General features: G+C 35.4%; 2 protein-coding genes across 4 annotated transcripts in view; both read left to right on the top strand.

Annotated features, from left to right (window-relative positions):
- The window catches only part of SLC25A51 (solute carrier family 25 member 51), a 411,938-nt gene that overhangs the window by 288,422 nt on the left and 111,069 nt on the right, over positions 1–12,447 (top strand). The window lies entirely within an intron of this gene.
- ZCCHC7 (zinc finger CCHC-type containing 7) overlaps positions 1–12,447 on the top strand; it is a 119,047-nt gene that overhangs the window by 93,083 nt on the left and 13,517 nt on the right. For all 3 annotated transcript variants that reach the window (XM_066987732.1, XM_066987730.1, XM_066987731.1), the window contains one exon: positions 468–503. In XM_066987732.1, coding sequence (XP_066843833.1) covers positions 468–503 — 36 coding nt within the window. The remainder of the gene's footprint in view (positions 1–467; positions 504–12,447) is intronic.

Raw genomic sequence — 12,447 nt, 5'->3', positions numbered from 1 at the left:
ATTACATGTAACAATTATGTTTTGATTAGGATAGAGATATGTACAAAAATACTAAAATATTTTTATTTCTACATAAAAGGAAGGTACCTTGTGATTTAATTTCCAAAACATTGTATAAATTTAAAAACGAGAAAATTTTAAATGTCAATTAATTTTTGTTTCTTTTACAGTATTAATACTTATTATAGTTAAGAGCATGCTACTCTCCCAAACTTCTAACCTTCAGAGAAGAAGGGGAGAGAGAAAACTGTTACTGGCTTTCTGACAATGGCAGGGAGTGTGTTAAACCAGTGTAAAATTCAATTAAACTGTCTAGCCAGGTTTTTGAAGCTGAAATGCAGACCCTTTCAGTTAAGCTTCTTATTTTCCTGTGACCGACACCGGTGGATACTGTGTTATGCCAAAACCAACAGGCTGTAAAGCACCTTGTTTCATGCTCCTAGCTGATCAATATTTTTATTTTCCAGGCTTGCCCAGAAATATGGAGGCAGTATCACCTAACAGTAAGTAGAAACACCTTTTTTATTTTCTTCTACACCCAACCTATTTACTCTTCTGTGAACTGCTGACCATAAAATATAGACAAGCATCTTCTGCAAGAAGATAATAAACATCTGAAGAGTTTTTGAACTGAAGAATGCAATGAAACACTGTCAGTATTTTTTAAACATCTTTAGAACTTCTGATTTTGTTTTTATACTGTAATCATTAAATGAGTGTCTTGTAGTACTCTCTCCTCTCAATGACTACATTTACACATATAAAGAGAGTTAAATTTTAAGTTGAGGTGCATAGCAGAAGCAATAATCCCATCTCAGATATCCCAAATTCTGGTAATTAATCACCATAAATGACAAAGCTCTGTTTTTAAAGGAATAAAATAAATCTCAGCTAAAGAGAGATGTTAATTTGAGAAATACACATTATAAGCTTTTGTAGATGATTTCCAATTGCCAAGAATATAGCTATCCTTCTGTGACATGTATGAGTTGATCTTTAATCATTTAAGCAAAACAGAAACAAAAAAAAACTTTTTGAACTGTAGCGGTGTGTTACTTAAGCGTTTTCCTCCTATGTAAAAGAGAGACAAAAATAAAACAAAATGCTCACAAATTTGGCTAATATTTAAGCCTGGGACACTATTTAACTGGTTAAAACAGTATTTAAAGGATTGGTATCACAAATGTTGAATACATTAATTTAGAAAACTTCTATATATAAAACTACCTTTAAATACTAGGATATTTGCTGTTCATCTGAATCTTTGCTGTCACTGCTGTCCAGATCTAGCTCTTACTATTTACCTGTTATATATTATTAATCACTGTTGTCCATTCAGGATAAAGTAGGAAAGTTTGTTCAGTCCTTTTCTTTTACGGGTGTTTGGTGTGCATATTTTCTTATGAGCAATAAATGTGGCATGTGTTTTATAATTTGTTGCCTCCACCACTTCATAATAGTGGAATGCTCTTTTTTTTTCTTTTTGATTTTGCTAAAATTAGGGAAAAAACTGTGCTGACAACCTCTTGCTTTTCTTTTCTATGTAATCATTTTAAAACAAAGATCAGCACTGGAAATCCTCCACTCTCTCTGAGTACTTGTAAACAGAACTGAGATAGTGATTTTTTTAAAAGAGTTTAGGAATAGGTGCATTTACTGAGTATTTCTGCTTGTATTTTTTAAATTGTATGAAGCAAGAAGGTAAACACTTTCATTATATTTTTTAATGGTGCGTATAAAAGTATTTCTGAAATGTTTATGATATCTGGAGCCTAGTAACCACATATGTATATTAGGTACTGCAACGTGATGGGTTCTGTTTTTACCGAGGTATTAAATTTCATTTTATTTTATTCTTGCTTGCCATTGAAGAATCCTCAGCAAGCCAGTGGTGATCAATACTTCAAAAATATTTATTTTTGTAGAAATTACAGAGGAGCTAAAAACTGTCCAAGTTTTTGCTATGGGAACATTTGAGGTAGCTGAGGTAGAAAATTTTAGCTGAGAATTTTGTAGAAAGTGTTCTGAGTACTTTACCTTGTATAAAAGTAAAAGCATTTGTCCAAGAGCTCTTGTAGGAAATTAAAATAGTTACAGAGTGTATTATTAACAGTCCCGTTTAGAAATTATTAGTGCTATTTAGAGACATATTGAAATGTAGTCAAATATGGACACACAGAGATAAATAGGCTTGGAGTCGGACACTAGCTACTGATAAATATTTTTGTCTTTTCCAGTAGACTGCAAACTGTCTGTAAATAATCCAGACTTATGATACTTTGCACTTCTCCATTTTATGCATGGGAAGAGCCATTGTGACTCATTTAAAGTTACATTAATAGTCAGATTAAGAATGAAATTTTCAAAATCTATGTGGTAGAAGACATGCTTGATATTTTGAAATTAGGTTATACCTTAAGATAATGTAATATCTGAGTTGTTTAAATGTAGGAGGCCCAACTTTTATTTTTCTGTTTAAATATTCTTTTGCACCCACAGCAGAAAGGACCTAAATAGTTTTCTTGAAAGAATTAAAACTTCTTTAATAGAATAATGTATATTATGTATTTTTGTAAAGAATTATAAGTAAAAAGTAGAGGTTTTTTACTCCCATATCATCACATTTGTATTTCAGTATAGAAATTAGATTATAATTTCCCTAGTTTAGAATAAATACTTCTGTACAAAAAGGATAAATGTTTAAAGAAAAATAACACAAGTTACAAGTTAAAGTACTGTTGTGGTTGTTACTGTGCTCTAGAAACTGCCTGGTAATTAGCAAACAAACAGAAGCTGCAGGGGGGTTTTCCTATGCTTTAGCCATTGATTTAAACTGATTTTGGTAAATTGATCCTGAGTGTCACACATACAGGTAAATGTGTGCACAAATAAAACAAGGTATTCCAATTTTCAGTAAAAGAATACTTTTATAATGTTACTTACAGAGAGCCATTAAAAAATTTGTCTAAATGCTTTGCATTATGTATTCTTCGTTAATTACTGTGAATGTTTGTTAAAAAACAGGCAGTCTAATACCTTTCTCTTTCGTGAAGCTTTTGGTGATTTTATTCATTATCTGGGTCTTTCCTAAGAGATGGACTGCCATCTATTGACTTATTGTAGCCCCTGCACAGGAATGTGGATTGACTAGAACAATGACTAAATAATAAATCCATTCTGCTTTTATGGATGGTGGTAGGTTTTTGTTTACATTAGCTGTGGTGACAAATTTTGGCACATTACAAACAATTTGTTATATGGGCAGAAATGTCCTATTCTAACCAGAATAGACTGGCAATGCAAGAAATCTTATGTGCAATTGAAATGGCAAAAAGGCTTATTAGTGGAATATTTTAATTTGCGCTTTGATAGAAGAAAAGATTATCACATTGTATTCAATGAAGCTTAAATTTACAGGCTCTGTGATAATCAAAGCTTTATAACTGGATGAGGTTAGTTTCTTTAAACTTGTTCTTTCAACTCTTTTAAGTAAAATTATTCTGTAAAAAAAAAAAAGCAGAACAATCCAATTCCTACTTTAGTTTAAAATAATATTTAATAACCTCTTTAAGATGGTGATGAAAAGCTTTTGCAAATCGTTCTCATTTTGCATGATCTCTGTATATTTCTCCTAAGTCAGAATAGGGAAATTACATTTGATAAAACATATTTTAAGCTTTTCTTTATATAGGTATCTGTTTATTTATCTGCAATAGATAGGTCAGTTTTGATACCAGCTTACGTTTATCAAAGAGGCTATTATCAATTCAAATAATAACACAAGGACTTAGTTTGCAGATCCAGGATAAACAGTTTTGATAATGGCTTACTGCAGTGTAAATAATAATAAGTGTAATTTTTTCACTGTCGGGGCATTTGAAGGTCTCATAAACCTCTTTGTTGTAGATTATTAGGAAACTTAGTGTATAACTTAATTGTTCTAAATGCCAGCTACTCCACAAACCCAGAGAAATGTGGTCTTAGCTCAATAGATCGTGCCATTACGTCACGTTTTCCCACATCTTAAGGATATTGGGGGTGCTTTTTCATCCTCAGAATGTTTGGCTCTTTTTATTTTTCCTTTTCTTGTTCTTTCGGATTTTTCCACAAAAGGTAGAAGCATTTATTAAATATTCTGTACTCAAGTGGAAACCAGTTTATAGCCATGCATTTACAGAAAAAGGAGTCAGGGGAAATACTTGTGAGATTAAGGCACCATACAATTTTCATTTGTTCTGTTCAGTTTTGCAGTGTATACTTAAAAAAACTACCATCAATAACAACAAAAAAACGATAGCATCCCTCTGCGTTTAACCTGGTATCTGGTCGTGTAACTGTGTTTCCTGTGGCAGCTCCCATTTTAAGTAAATCTTAGCGTGTTGGAGGGAAAGAATAAGCCTGCCGTAGCCCAGGCTTAGACATTCATTGCGGAGTCTGCAGCTGTGAATTTTATGAGAGAAAGCCTTTTTCCGTCTCTGAAAAATGGCCAGCTAAATGTAAGAACCAGATTAAATATTAACCACATGTAGCTTTGGAGAAATAGCAGGATCCAGAGCTGGTATTTGGTGGGAGCATCACTTAATGGAAGAAAAGTTTGTTTACGGACTGTACTTGTGGACAAGACCTTGGGTCCAGACCACCCCCCTTCTGGAGGTCAGCCGATGGTTTACTGCTGGTTGCCTCATGGCACTGGTGGAAGATGTTTTGTAAGCACTCTCATTTCAGCCCAAGAAATTACATCACTGGAAAAAAAAAATTTCCAGCACATAGCGAGCCATGTTTTGCTCGAGGCGTGAAGCTGCACGGTGCGCGTTATTTCGTGTGAGCCTGGCGGAAGCAAAGCTCAAACCCGTCCTGCGTGGTGGCAGCTGATAGCGGTACTGAGAGGACATGCAAATGGACACCTCAATATTTTGAGATAAAACAAAATACGCACTGCCTGTACATAGATCTCCCTGCGTTTGCTATCCTGCTTAATTGTTCAGAGGGGCTAATGGTGTACAAAAATGAACGTAGCAAGGCCAGCTCGGGAACAAAATGTGGATACAATAATGAAATAGGAATTAATATGGCCACTATTAGTATCATCGTCAGAAAATATACGCAGAGTAATGAAAATCTGTCCCCAAAATGGACAGTGCACAATTTTTGTTTTTTTAATTTGTTTGTCCGGTATACACGCATATGTTAAAAAGCATATTCTGCTTGGACTAGGTGGTTTCTTTCTGCAGAGATTGCTCATGTTTAATAACCTCTTCTCCCCTTGTACAGCTCTGGCAGTAAGGACTCCTTCCCCCATCCCCTGTCTTCACTAGTCTCATTTATATTAAAGCTGCTAGATCAAGATGGCCACCAACAGAGTTTTAGAACAACCAGAATTTTTAACTAGCAGAAGCTATCATTTAACATGCTTTTTGACAGTTTGTTAATCTTACTTTTAATCCACTTACATAAAAGAAGGTGAACCAGGAATTGGCTGTTTTGGCCTCTGTGCGTAAAAGACATGAAGGGACAATGAATCTTTTGTGTTTAAATTTTGCGCTCGGATTTCTTTGTGTGCCATTATTAAAATCCCTCATGGCCTGCCACGTTTTTTCTGAAATAAAAATGTAAGCAGGGTTGCTTGAAGTCAATTTGTATCCTTTAAAATGTGGCTTTCGTAAAGAAAACATTTTAAATATTATTCTGGTGCAATATACCGAAGCTTGAGAGATAGAGTGTTTGTTTTCCAGAGAAGCATTGTATGTTTTGTGCCAGTGAAGGATGGGTTTAGAAGTATTTTCAGGAAGAGATTAAGCTTGACTTGCCCATGTGCAGGGACAGGGCTGCTGCAGTGGCTGTGAACATGGCTGCAGCGACATTTCTTCTGGTCTTTACATGATACAAGGTTGCCAGACCACTAGATCGTCATGTGTATTTTAAATATAATGGATTTCAGCATTTGACAAGTTTCATTCTGGTTGTTTTAAAATAATTCTTATGAATTGTAAATATGCCACCTGGTTTATGCTCTGGACAGTGTATTTTCTCGTATTTTGGAATTGCACAGCAGGCCCTCATGTCAACACTTCAGTAGCCATTTACAGTGAAGTCAGCACAGAATTTCTGGGAACATGATTGGAAAGTGAGGATATCTATCTCCTCTGAGACGGGGGGAAACGAGGACACCTGGAACATGAAGGTGTCCCCACTCTTGCCATGGCAAGAGAGGTGACTCCGTGGTTCTTGTGTTGCATCAAAATTTCATATTTTCTGAGAATTCGTGGTTGCCTTTTTAGCCAGGAAAGGAGGTGGAACAGACCTTTAATACACAGTTAGCAGGTATTTTGTTTTTAAATTATATGCATGCACTGTTCAAGGCTCAGCCCCCTGTTGTTTTTGCAAGTGCCGTTCTGAGATAGATGCTTTGTAAATGTCTGCCTGCACTTCACAGTTGTTCTGGTGGAAATAAGTATGCTAGAGGTGGTTTGGTGTTCTATCTAAAGGGTCTCTTGGATTTCATTTTATGTTGTTTTTATTTTTCCCCACTACTTATAAATTGTCCCACATTATTGTTCTCTTTCAAGATTCATGTATTTTGAGGATGTCAGAAAACTAAACCTAAAATTTGTTTTTATTGAAAGAAAATGTATTTCACAAAAAAAAAAAAGTAATCTTTCTGATAGCTTTTATGACACACCAGGAAAAAAAAAAAAGACTTTCAGGTTCTGAAATAACTTATTTTGAGCAAATCCTATTCTGTAGCTTTCAGTAAGGAATATTATTAGACAGAGTTCTTTCCTTTTTTTTTTTCCTTAAGACTGTATTTAAAATAATACAGAAAAATCAAGTAGCTTCAATATCTTTATACAAACATACAGTGTCTACAAAAAATTCTGCTTAGAGTTTGTCTTTTCAGGAAATATTGTGTTTTACCTAATGCGTCTAGCCACTTACAAGTCCTGAATAATGGGGAATGGTGTCGGGATGAGGGTGTTGATTAACTTGAATTAGAAAGTTCGAACTGATTATCTGTTAAATGCCAGCATGCCTTTGCACTTGCACTTTCTTTCATGGGAAAGAGTTACAGATTTTTGGTACTTCCTTATTACGGAGGACAGATCCTTAACTGACACCTCTTTGTTTTTACATCACAGAATTGTAGGAGCTACCCCAGCTCAGCATCTGGCTCTTACTACACTAGAACAGAAAGCTGAAATGACTCTTATGAATTCCAGACTCCGGCACGGACCTGAGAGGCTGTTTTGGATGGACTGTATAATCCTCCAGCAGCACAGTAATCAGCTGTCACTTACCTTAATCATTTAAGCATGGTAGAAAGCATGCCTGCTTTCTCTAACACTTTATCTGTCTCATGCTCTTCCCCATCTGCCTCCCCAGAAAATAAAATAAAAGGTGCTTTTAAATTGAGGGTTAAAGACTGATTACATCTTGACCAGAAATTGCATTTTGATATATTTCTGGAAACAGTCTGGGATTTGGGGAAAATAGAAAGCCTGGCTGACTTGAACCAAATAATTTCCATTGCTCTGATTTTGGGGTTCCAAATAACTTCTTCAAACTGTTTGATAAGTAGCATCTCCCCGAGGATCCCTAACTTCAATATGCACATGATAGTAATTTAAGGAACTCAAGTTTTCTGCAAAATGGTATGTTTTGACCCTGTCTTTAACTGGGAAAAGGAGTAGAGAAGCGGTTGGAAATTAAAAGCTTTATATATTGTAATAGTTTGAGTATATAAATATGTGGTTAACTAACCTGTGAGTGCCTAGGAAGTTATTTGTGCAGTATGCAGCATTTTTCAGATGCTATGCCAGCAATCCTGGTAGTAAAATGAGCTCATGACTGGAAAAAGACTGTTGAGAGCTGCCTCCCTCCCCTACTAACTTGTTGGCAGGAATTGGTCTATTCTCTACATATAAAGTACTGTCTACTTTCTTTGTCCAGCATACATTACTTTTGTGATACACCAAAATTCTTGGATAAGTAGTAACTTAAACAGAAAACAGGGCAATCATGGTGAGATTCATTGCTGAAATGTTTCCGTAACATACATATCTGCACTTCTTTTAAGTGAAAGGATTAACATGATCTTTTATTAATGTTTGCAGGTTTAGTAAACATTTTCTTCTCTCATCCTTTAATTTGAGAAAGTCAACTTCTACAATCATTTAAGTAATTTTTGTTATTTCAAGTATTAACAATCTAAATAAGGAAACTAACAGTTTTCAAGCTGAAATCAGATTTGTGATGCGTTTTAGACACAGGCTTCTAGCTGAGAAAAAAAATCAGTATTTTATGACTTTTCTGCAGTAAGTTTTGTTTGTAAATATTCATATTAAAGTTCCTACGTTCCTGAAAATTATTTTTCTGACCTTGACATGAAGGTGTTTTTTCTCAGTTTTGTTAGAACTTAGAGTTAGTTTTTTTAAATTCCATAGTAAACCAATAATTGTGTGATTTATCAGATACGTTAAAATATATAAGAATTATACTTTTATGTAGTTAATATAAAATTTATTTTGCTGCACTTTTCTATTGCACAGTGGAAAAAGTGTGAAATGCCACTAGAGCATAGATATCTCTCAACTCTTTACACATATTTTGTAACCACGAATGATACTTCGCTTGTCACATCTCTACTCAATAGCTGTTTGTAAATTACATGCTTTAGAAGTACTGAAGCTGTTGCATGTTATCATACAAATACTTTGCATTTTAAAATCTTACAGGTGTTTAGCACTGACAGTCTATTTAGCTCTGCTATGGCAGAAGTGTATGCAACTGTCCATGTTCTCTGCCAGAACTGCTAGTTCATCTTGTCAATGATCCATGTATTAGGAACAGCTAAGAGCTCGTGTTAGACTGTAACTTTCTCAAGTTATGCTTGATCATGTTAATAATCTACGGATTAGGATTCCTTAAAAGTGTTCACTGATTTAATTCTGAGAGGGTCTATCAAGTCAATGATATTAAAATACCTGTTAAGTCCTGGCATGTGAATAAAAAGATGCTATTCTAGTGACAGAATTACCCTGTTCCTGTTTTCATATTTTGGAAACTCAAGCATCAAGGCAGTTAAAAAAAGGCCTGTTTAAAGTGATGAGTTGTATAGGTCCTTACTCTATAAGTATGTACTATTTTGCCACCTTACTGGATTAGTGTCAGAGCATTGGGTTATTTGGATAATATATTATCCATAGGTATAAAAAACATAATCCAAAAGCCATGAATATAACTCAATTGGGCACAAATAGTTACTTGTCTTGGCAGCACTTCACATTGAAACAAATTATGACATTGCTGTCATTGGCTGTTCTTTTTTATCTCCAACAAAATTTGATAAACTTTTTCTTGCTGCTTCTTTACTTATGTTACTTTATAGTCTGGTCTGCCTCTGACTTGATGAGGCTCCTTTCGTTGTTCTATCTGCTGTGGTTCTGCAATACAGACAGCACTAGAGCAATACTACTGTGTATGTCACAGAAGTCTTTTGTACAAGTTTTGATTCTCCAGAGATATGAGAGTGGAAAGATTTACAAGAAGAGGTACTATTTTTATAGAACATCAGGTGATACATTTAAAAAAAAAAAAAGAAAAAGTCACTGCTAGGTTTCGGAGTCAGCATCAAGTCCAAAAGCTGCTGCTTGTGTCTTTCTTTTTTTTTTTTTTTTTTTTTGGTGAAACTTAGGGATTCTGTGCCTGTTAGAAGCTCCTCATCATCTAGCTATAAAGAAAATAATTTGTACACATAGGCAATTTCTGTTTCTCTCGACTTTGCAGTTTAATTCTGTTTCTCAGGTGTATTTGTAACTTTATTCACTGTTTAAAAAAATGAATGGTGACTGCCTGTGCTTGAACTTACGCATGCGCTGAAGGATTTCTCAGGACTGTTTGATAATCCTGAAATATTTTCTGCTTTGAAAGTAACACACTGGATTTGCACATGATATCTAGTTTCTGTTTGAATTCTTCTGATGGCAGATGAGAGCCTATTTAAATTAATTCTGCTTTTCTGATGATGGTACAAGGAGAGAGTGAGAGGGAAAGTGACAGCAGTGAGATACTCAAAAGCTGGTTTGTAGGAAACAGCTTTGATCAGTGGGGTATCTGTGTGATGTGAGAGAAGAGAAATCTGAAACTTTGTGATCCATTTTTAGACGCTGTAGACTATTCAGAATGTCCCAGGTCATATAGAAGTAAACAGCCTTATGTAACAGAATCATTTTAAAATGTGCGAGGACATGGAAGAAGCTTTTCTTTGTTAATGGTTATCTGTAGCCTATCAGACATTTCTTCAAGGGCATATTCTGGATGATGTCACTTGTTATAAAGGTAGAAAAAAAAATAATTACAGTATTACTGAATATATATGATGCTCTTAAATAGAGAAAACAGGAAAAATTATGAGGAAATAGATGAATATTAAGATGCACAGGTAATATGTTGGTAATGTAAGGAAAATGTTTAGTTAAAACTGTCTGTCAATAAATGACATTACAAGTTGAAAACTAGGTGCCAGGGAGTTTAAAGAGAAAAGCTTGGATTATTTATTTAGAGTGTACCCCATTCTAAATAATGGGGTACAAAAACTGACCTCTGAGGCACCACTCTTTCAGTCTCATATGCTCTGGCAGCATTATCTTTCACTTGCTTGTCTTCACTTCAAATTAGCTGTGATCAGAAATGACTTCAAAATAATTATTTATTAAAAATGCTTGCCTAAGAGAGTTGTTTGAAGTGTGTTACTTCCTCCTTTTTCATCTGATGGTGAAAGATGATTAGTACATGACATAAAGGTTAAAAAGATAGAAAGGAAGCTGTAAATCATGTGGAATGACAGCAAAAATTAAAACCTTGGGCTGTATTGGGTTCCCCAGTGTGTTAACTAATAAATATAACCATGCTTTAGTTCTGTTCATCTTCTGATTTTACCGGCTTTGCAAATGTTTGTGCTCAGATTAACGTAGAAATGTATGCCTGAGTATGCATGTGCTTATTGCCACAACTGTGCGTGTGTGCGGTGTACGCCTGCACACGCCCTCTGCATGCCTGTGTCTGAAAGTGTATATATATAAAAAAGCTTGGCGAGTCTCGTAATAAACGTTCATATAAAATGTGTCCCCATGCATGAGTCTCCTCCTCCTCCTCCCCTGCCTCTTCTCCCTCGCTCCCACCTCCCCCACCCCACTTCAAAGCTTGTGGTCCTTTTTCCATCCTTGTACTAAAAGGTTTCTTTGTAAGCCAGGCCATTTGTCCATCATTGTTTGGGGTCCAAACAGTGGTAAAATACCCTGTCACCGATCCAGAGTGTTGTGAATGGCAGCTTCTCTCCGGACAATTGGCGGTGGTGCCGAGAAATATTCCTGAGAGGATTATTTAACCTTTCAATTTAGGGGGCACAAAGCCTGGCTGATTAATGAACTTTCTGATGGGCGCCGATAAGCGGATCTATTTCTTTATTTCCTCTAAAAGTGATTCCTTCTCCTGTCCCATATTACTATAATCTTAAACATAAAATGTAGCAAATAGATTAAAAAACAGCACTAAAGAGTTTATCTGGCTGGCAAACTGAAGGAGCTAAATTAAAATTGGTAATGAAAGCAGTGGCTGAGCCCTGTATATGTTTTTTAAATGCGCTGTGTATTTTGAAGAGACTTATTCTCTAGCTTGCCTGGTAATGACTGCTTTTGGTGCACAGTCCGGGGCTGGCTTCTGTTATCCCCCCAAAAAAATGAGTTGTGTTATCTGGATGACTGCAGACACATATGCATCCCCCTTTCTCACTGCATGGGCAGACAAGGTCGATAGCATTACAAGGTATTTGTGGCAGTGCTTGTTTCAGTTTTCAGAGCTGCCAGTTTTCAGCCAGATTTGAATTACAAAAGAAGAAGCTGGCATGAAAATTGAAAGGGTTTATCGGCTAGTCTGAAGCCTCATAGCACATTGCTTATTTATGCAGTCCATTTGCACCAGGAAATGTAAAAAGGAAATACATTTTAAAAATAAGGTCATAAAGACCCAGATATGTTTAAGATGGCAAATAAAATATAGATACCTATAATATCTTTCCAGGAAATGATTTCACTTAATGTTGCACATTACTTCAGAGGAGCATTTATGTTACTGTCATAAATTTGTGCATTTGTGTCACTGCATAGATCGTCTCTGGGGATTAAGAAGGAAGTGTTTGCTAACTTACTTTAAAATTAAAATAGAAGAAAGATAGGTTTGTAGTTTGAGAGCTACATCAGAAATAGTTGAAGTTTAATGCACCATCCTATTTAAATAACGTTTTGCATTCCATGTAAAATTAGCCATGGACGAATGGATAGATGCCACCACCTTTGGAGAAAATTGGGATGCCTTTTAAACCATGAAGATTTTGAGGCATTCAGGGATTGTATTGTTGTCATCCTTACTGTCTTGCATGTATTCGTTTCTCTA

The sequence above is a fragment of the Anser cygnoides genome, chromosome Z (genome assembly GCF_040182565.1).
Source record: "Anser cygnoides isolate HZ-2024a breed goose chromosome Z, Taihu_goose_T2T_genome, whole genome shotgun sequence".
NCBI classification, from domain to species: domain Eukaryota; kingdom Metazoa; phylum Chordata; class Aves; order Anseriformes; family Anatidae; genus Anser; species Anser cygnoides.
The sequence above is the reverse complement of the archived record's forward strand: the minus strand, read 5'-3'. Positions and strand labels throughout refer to the sequence as shown.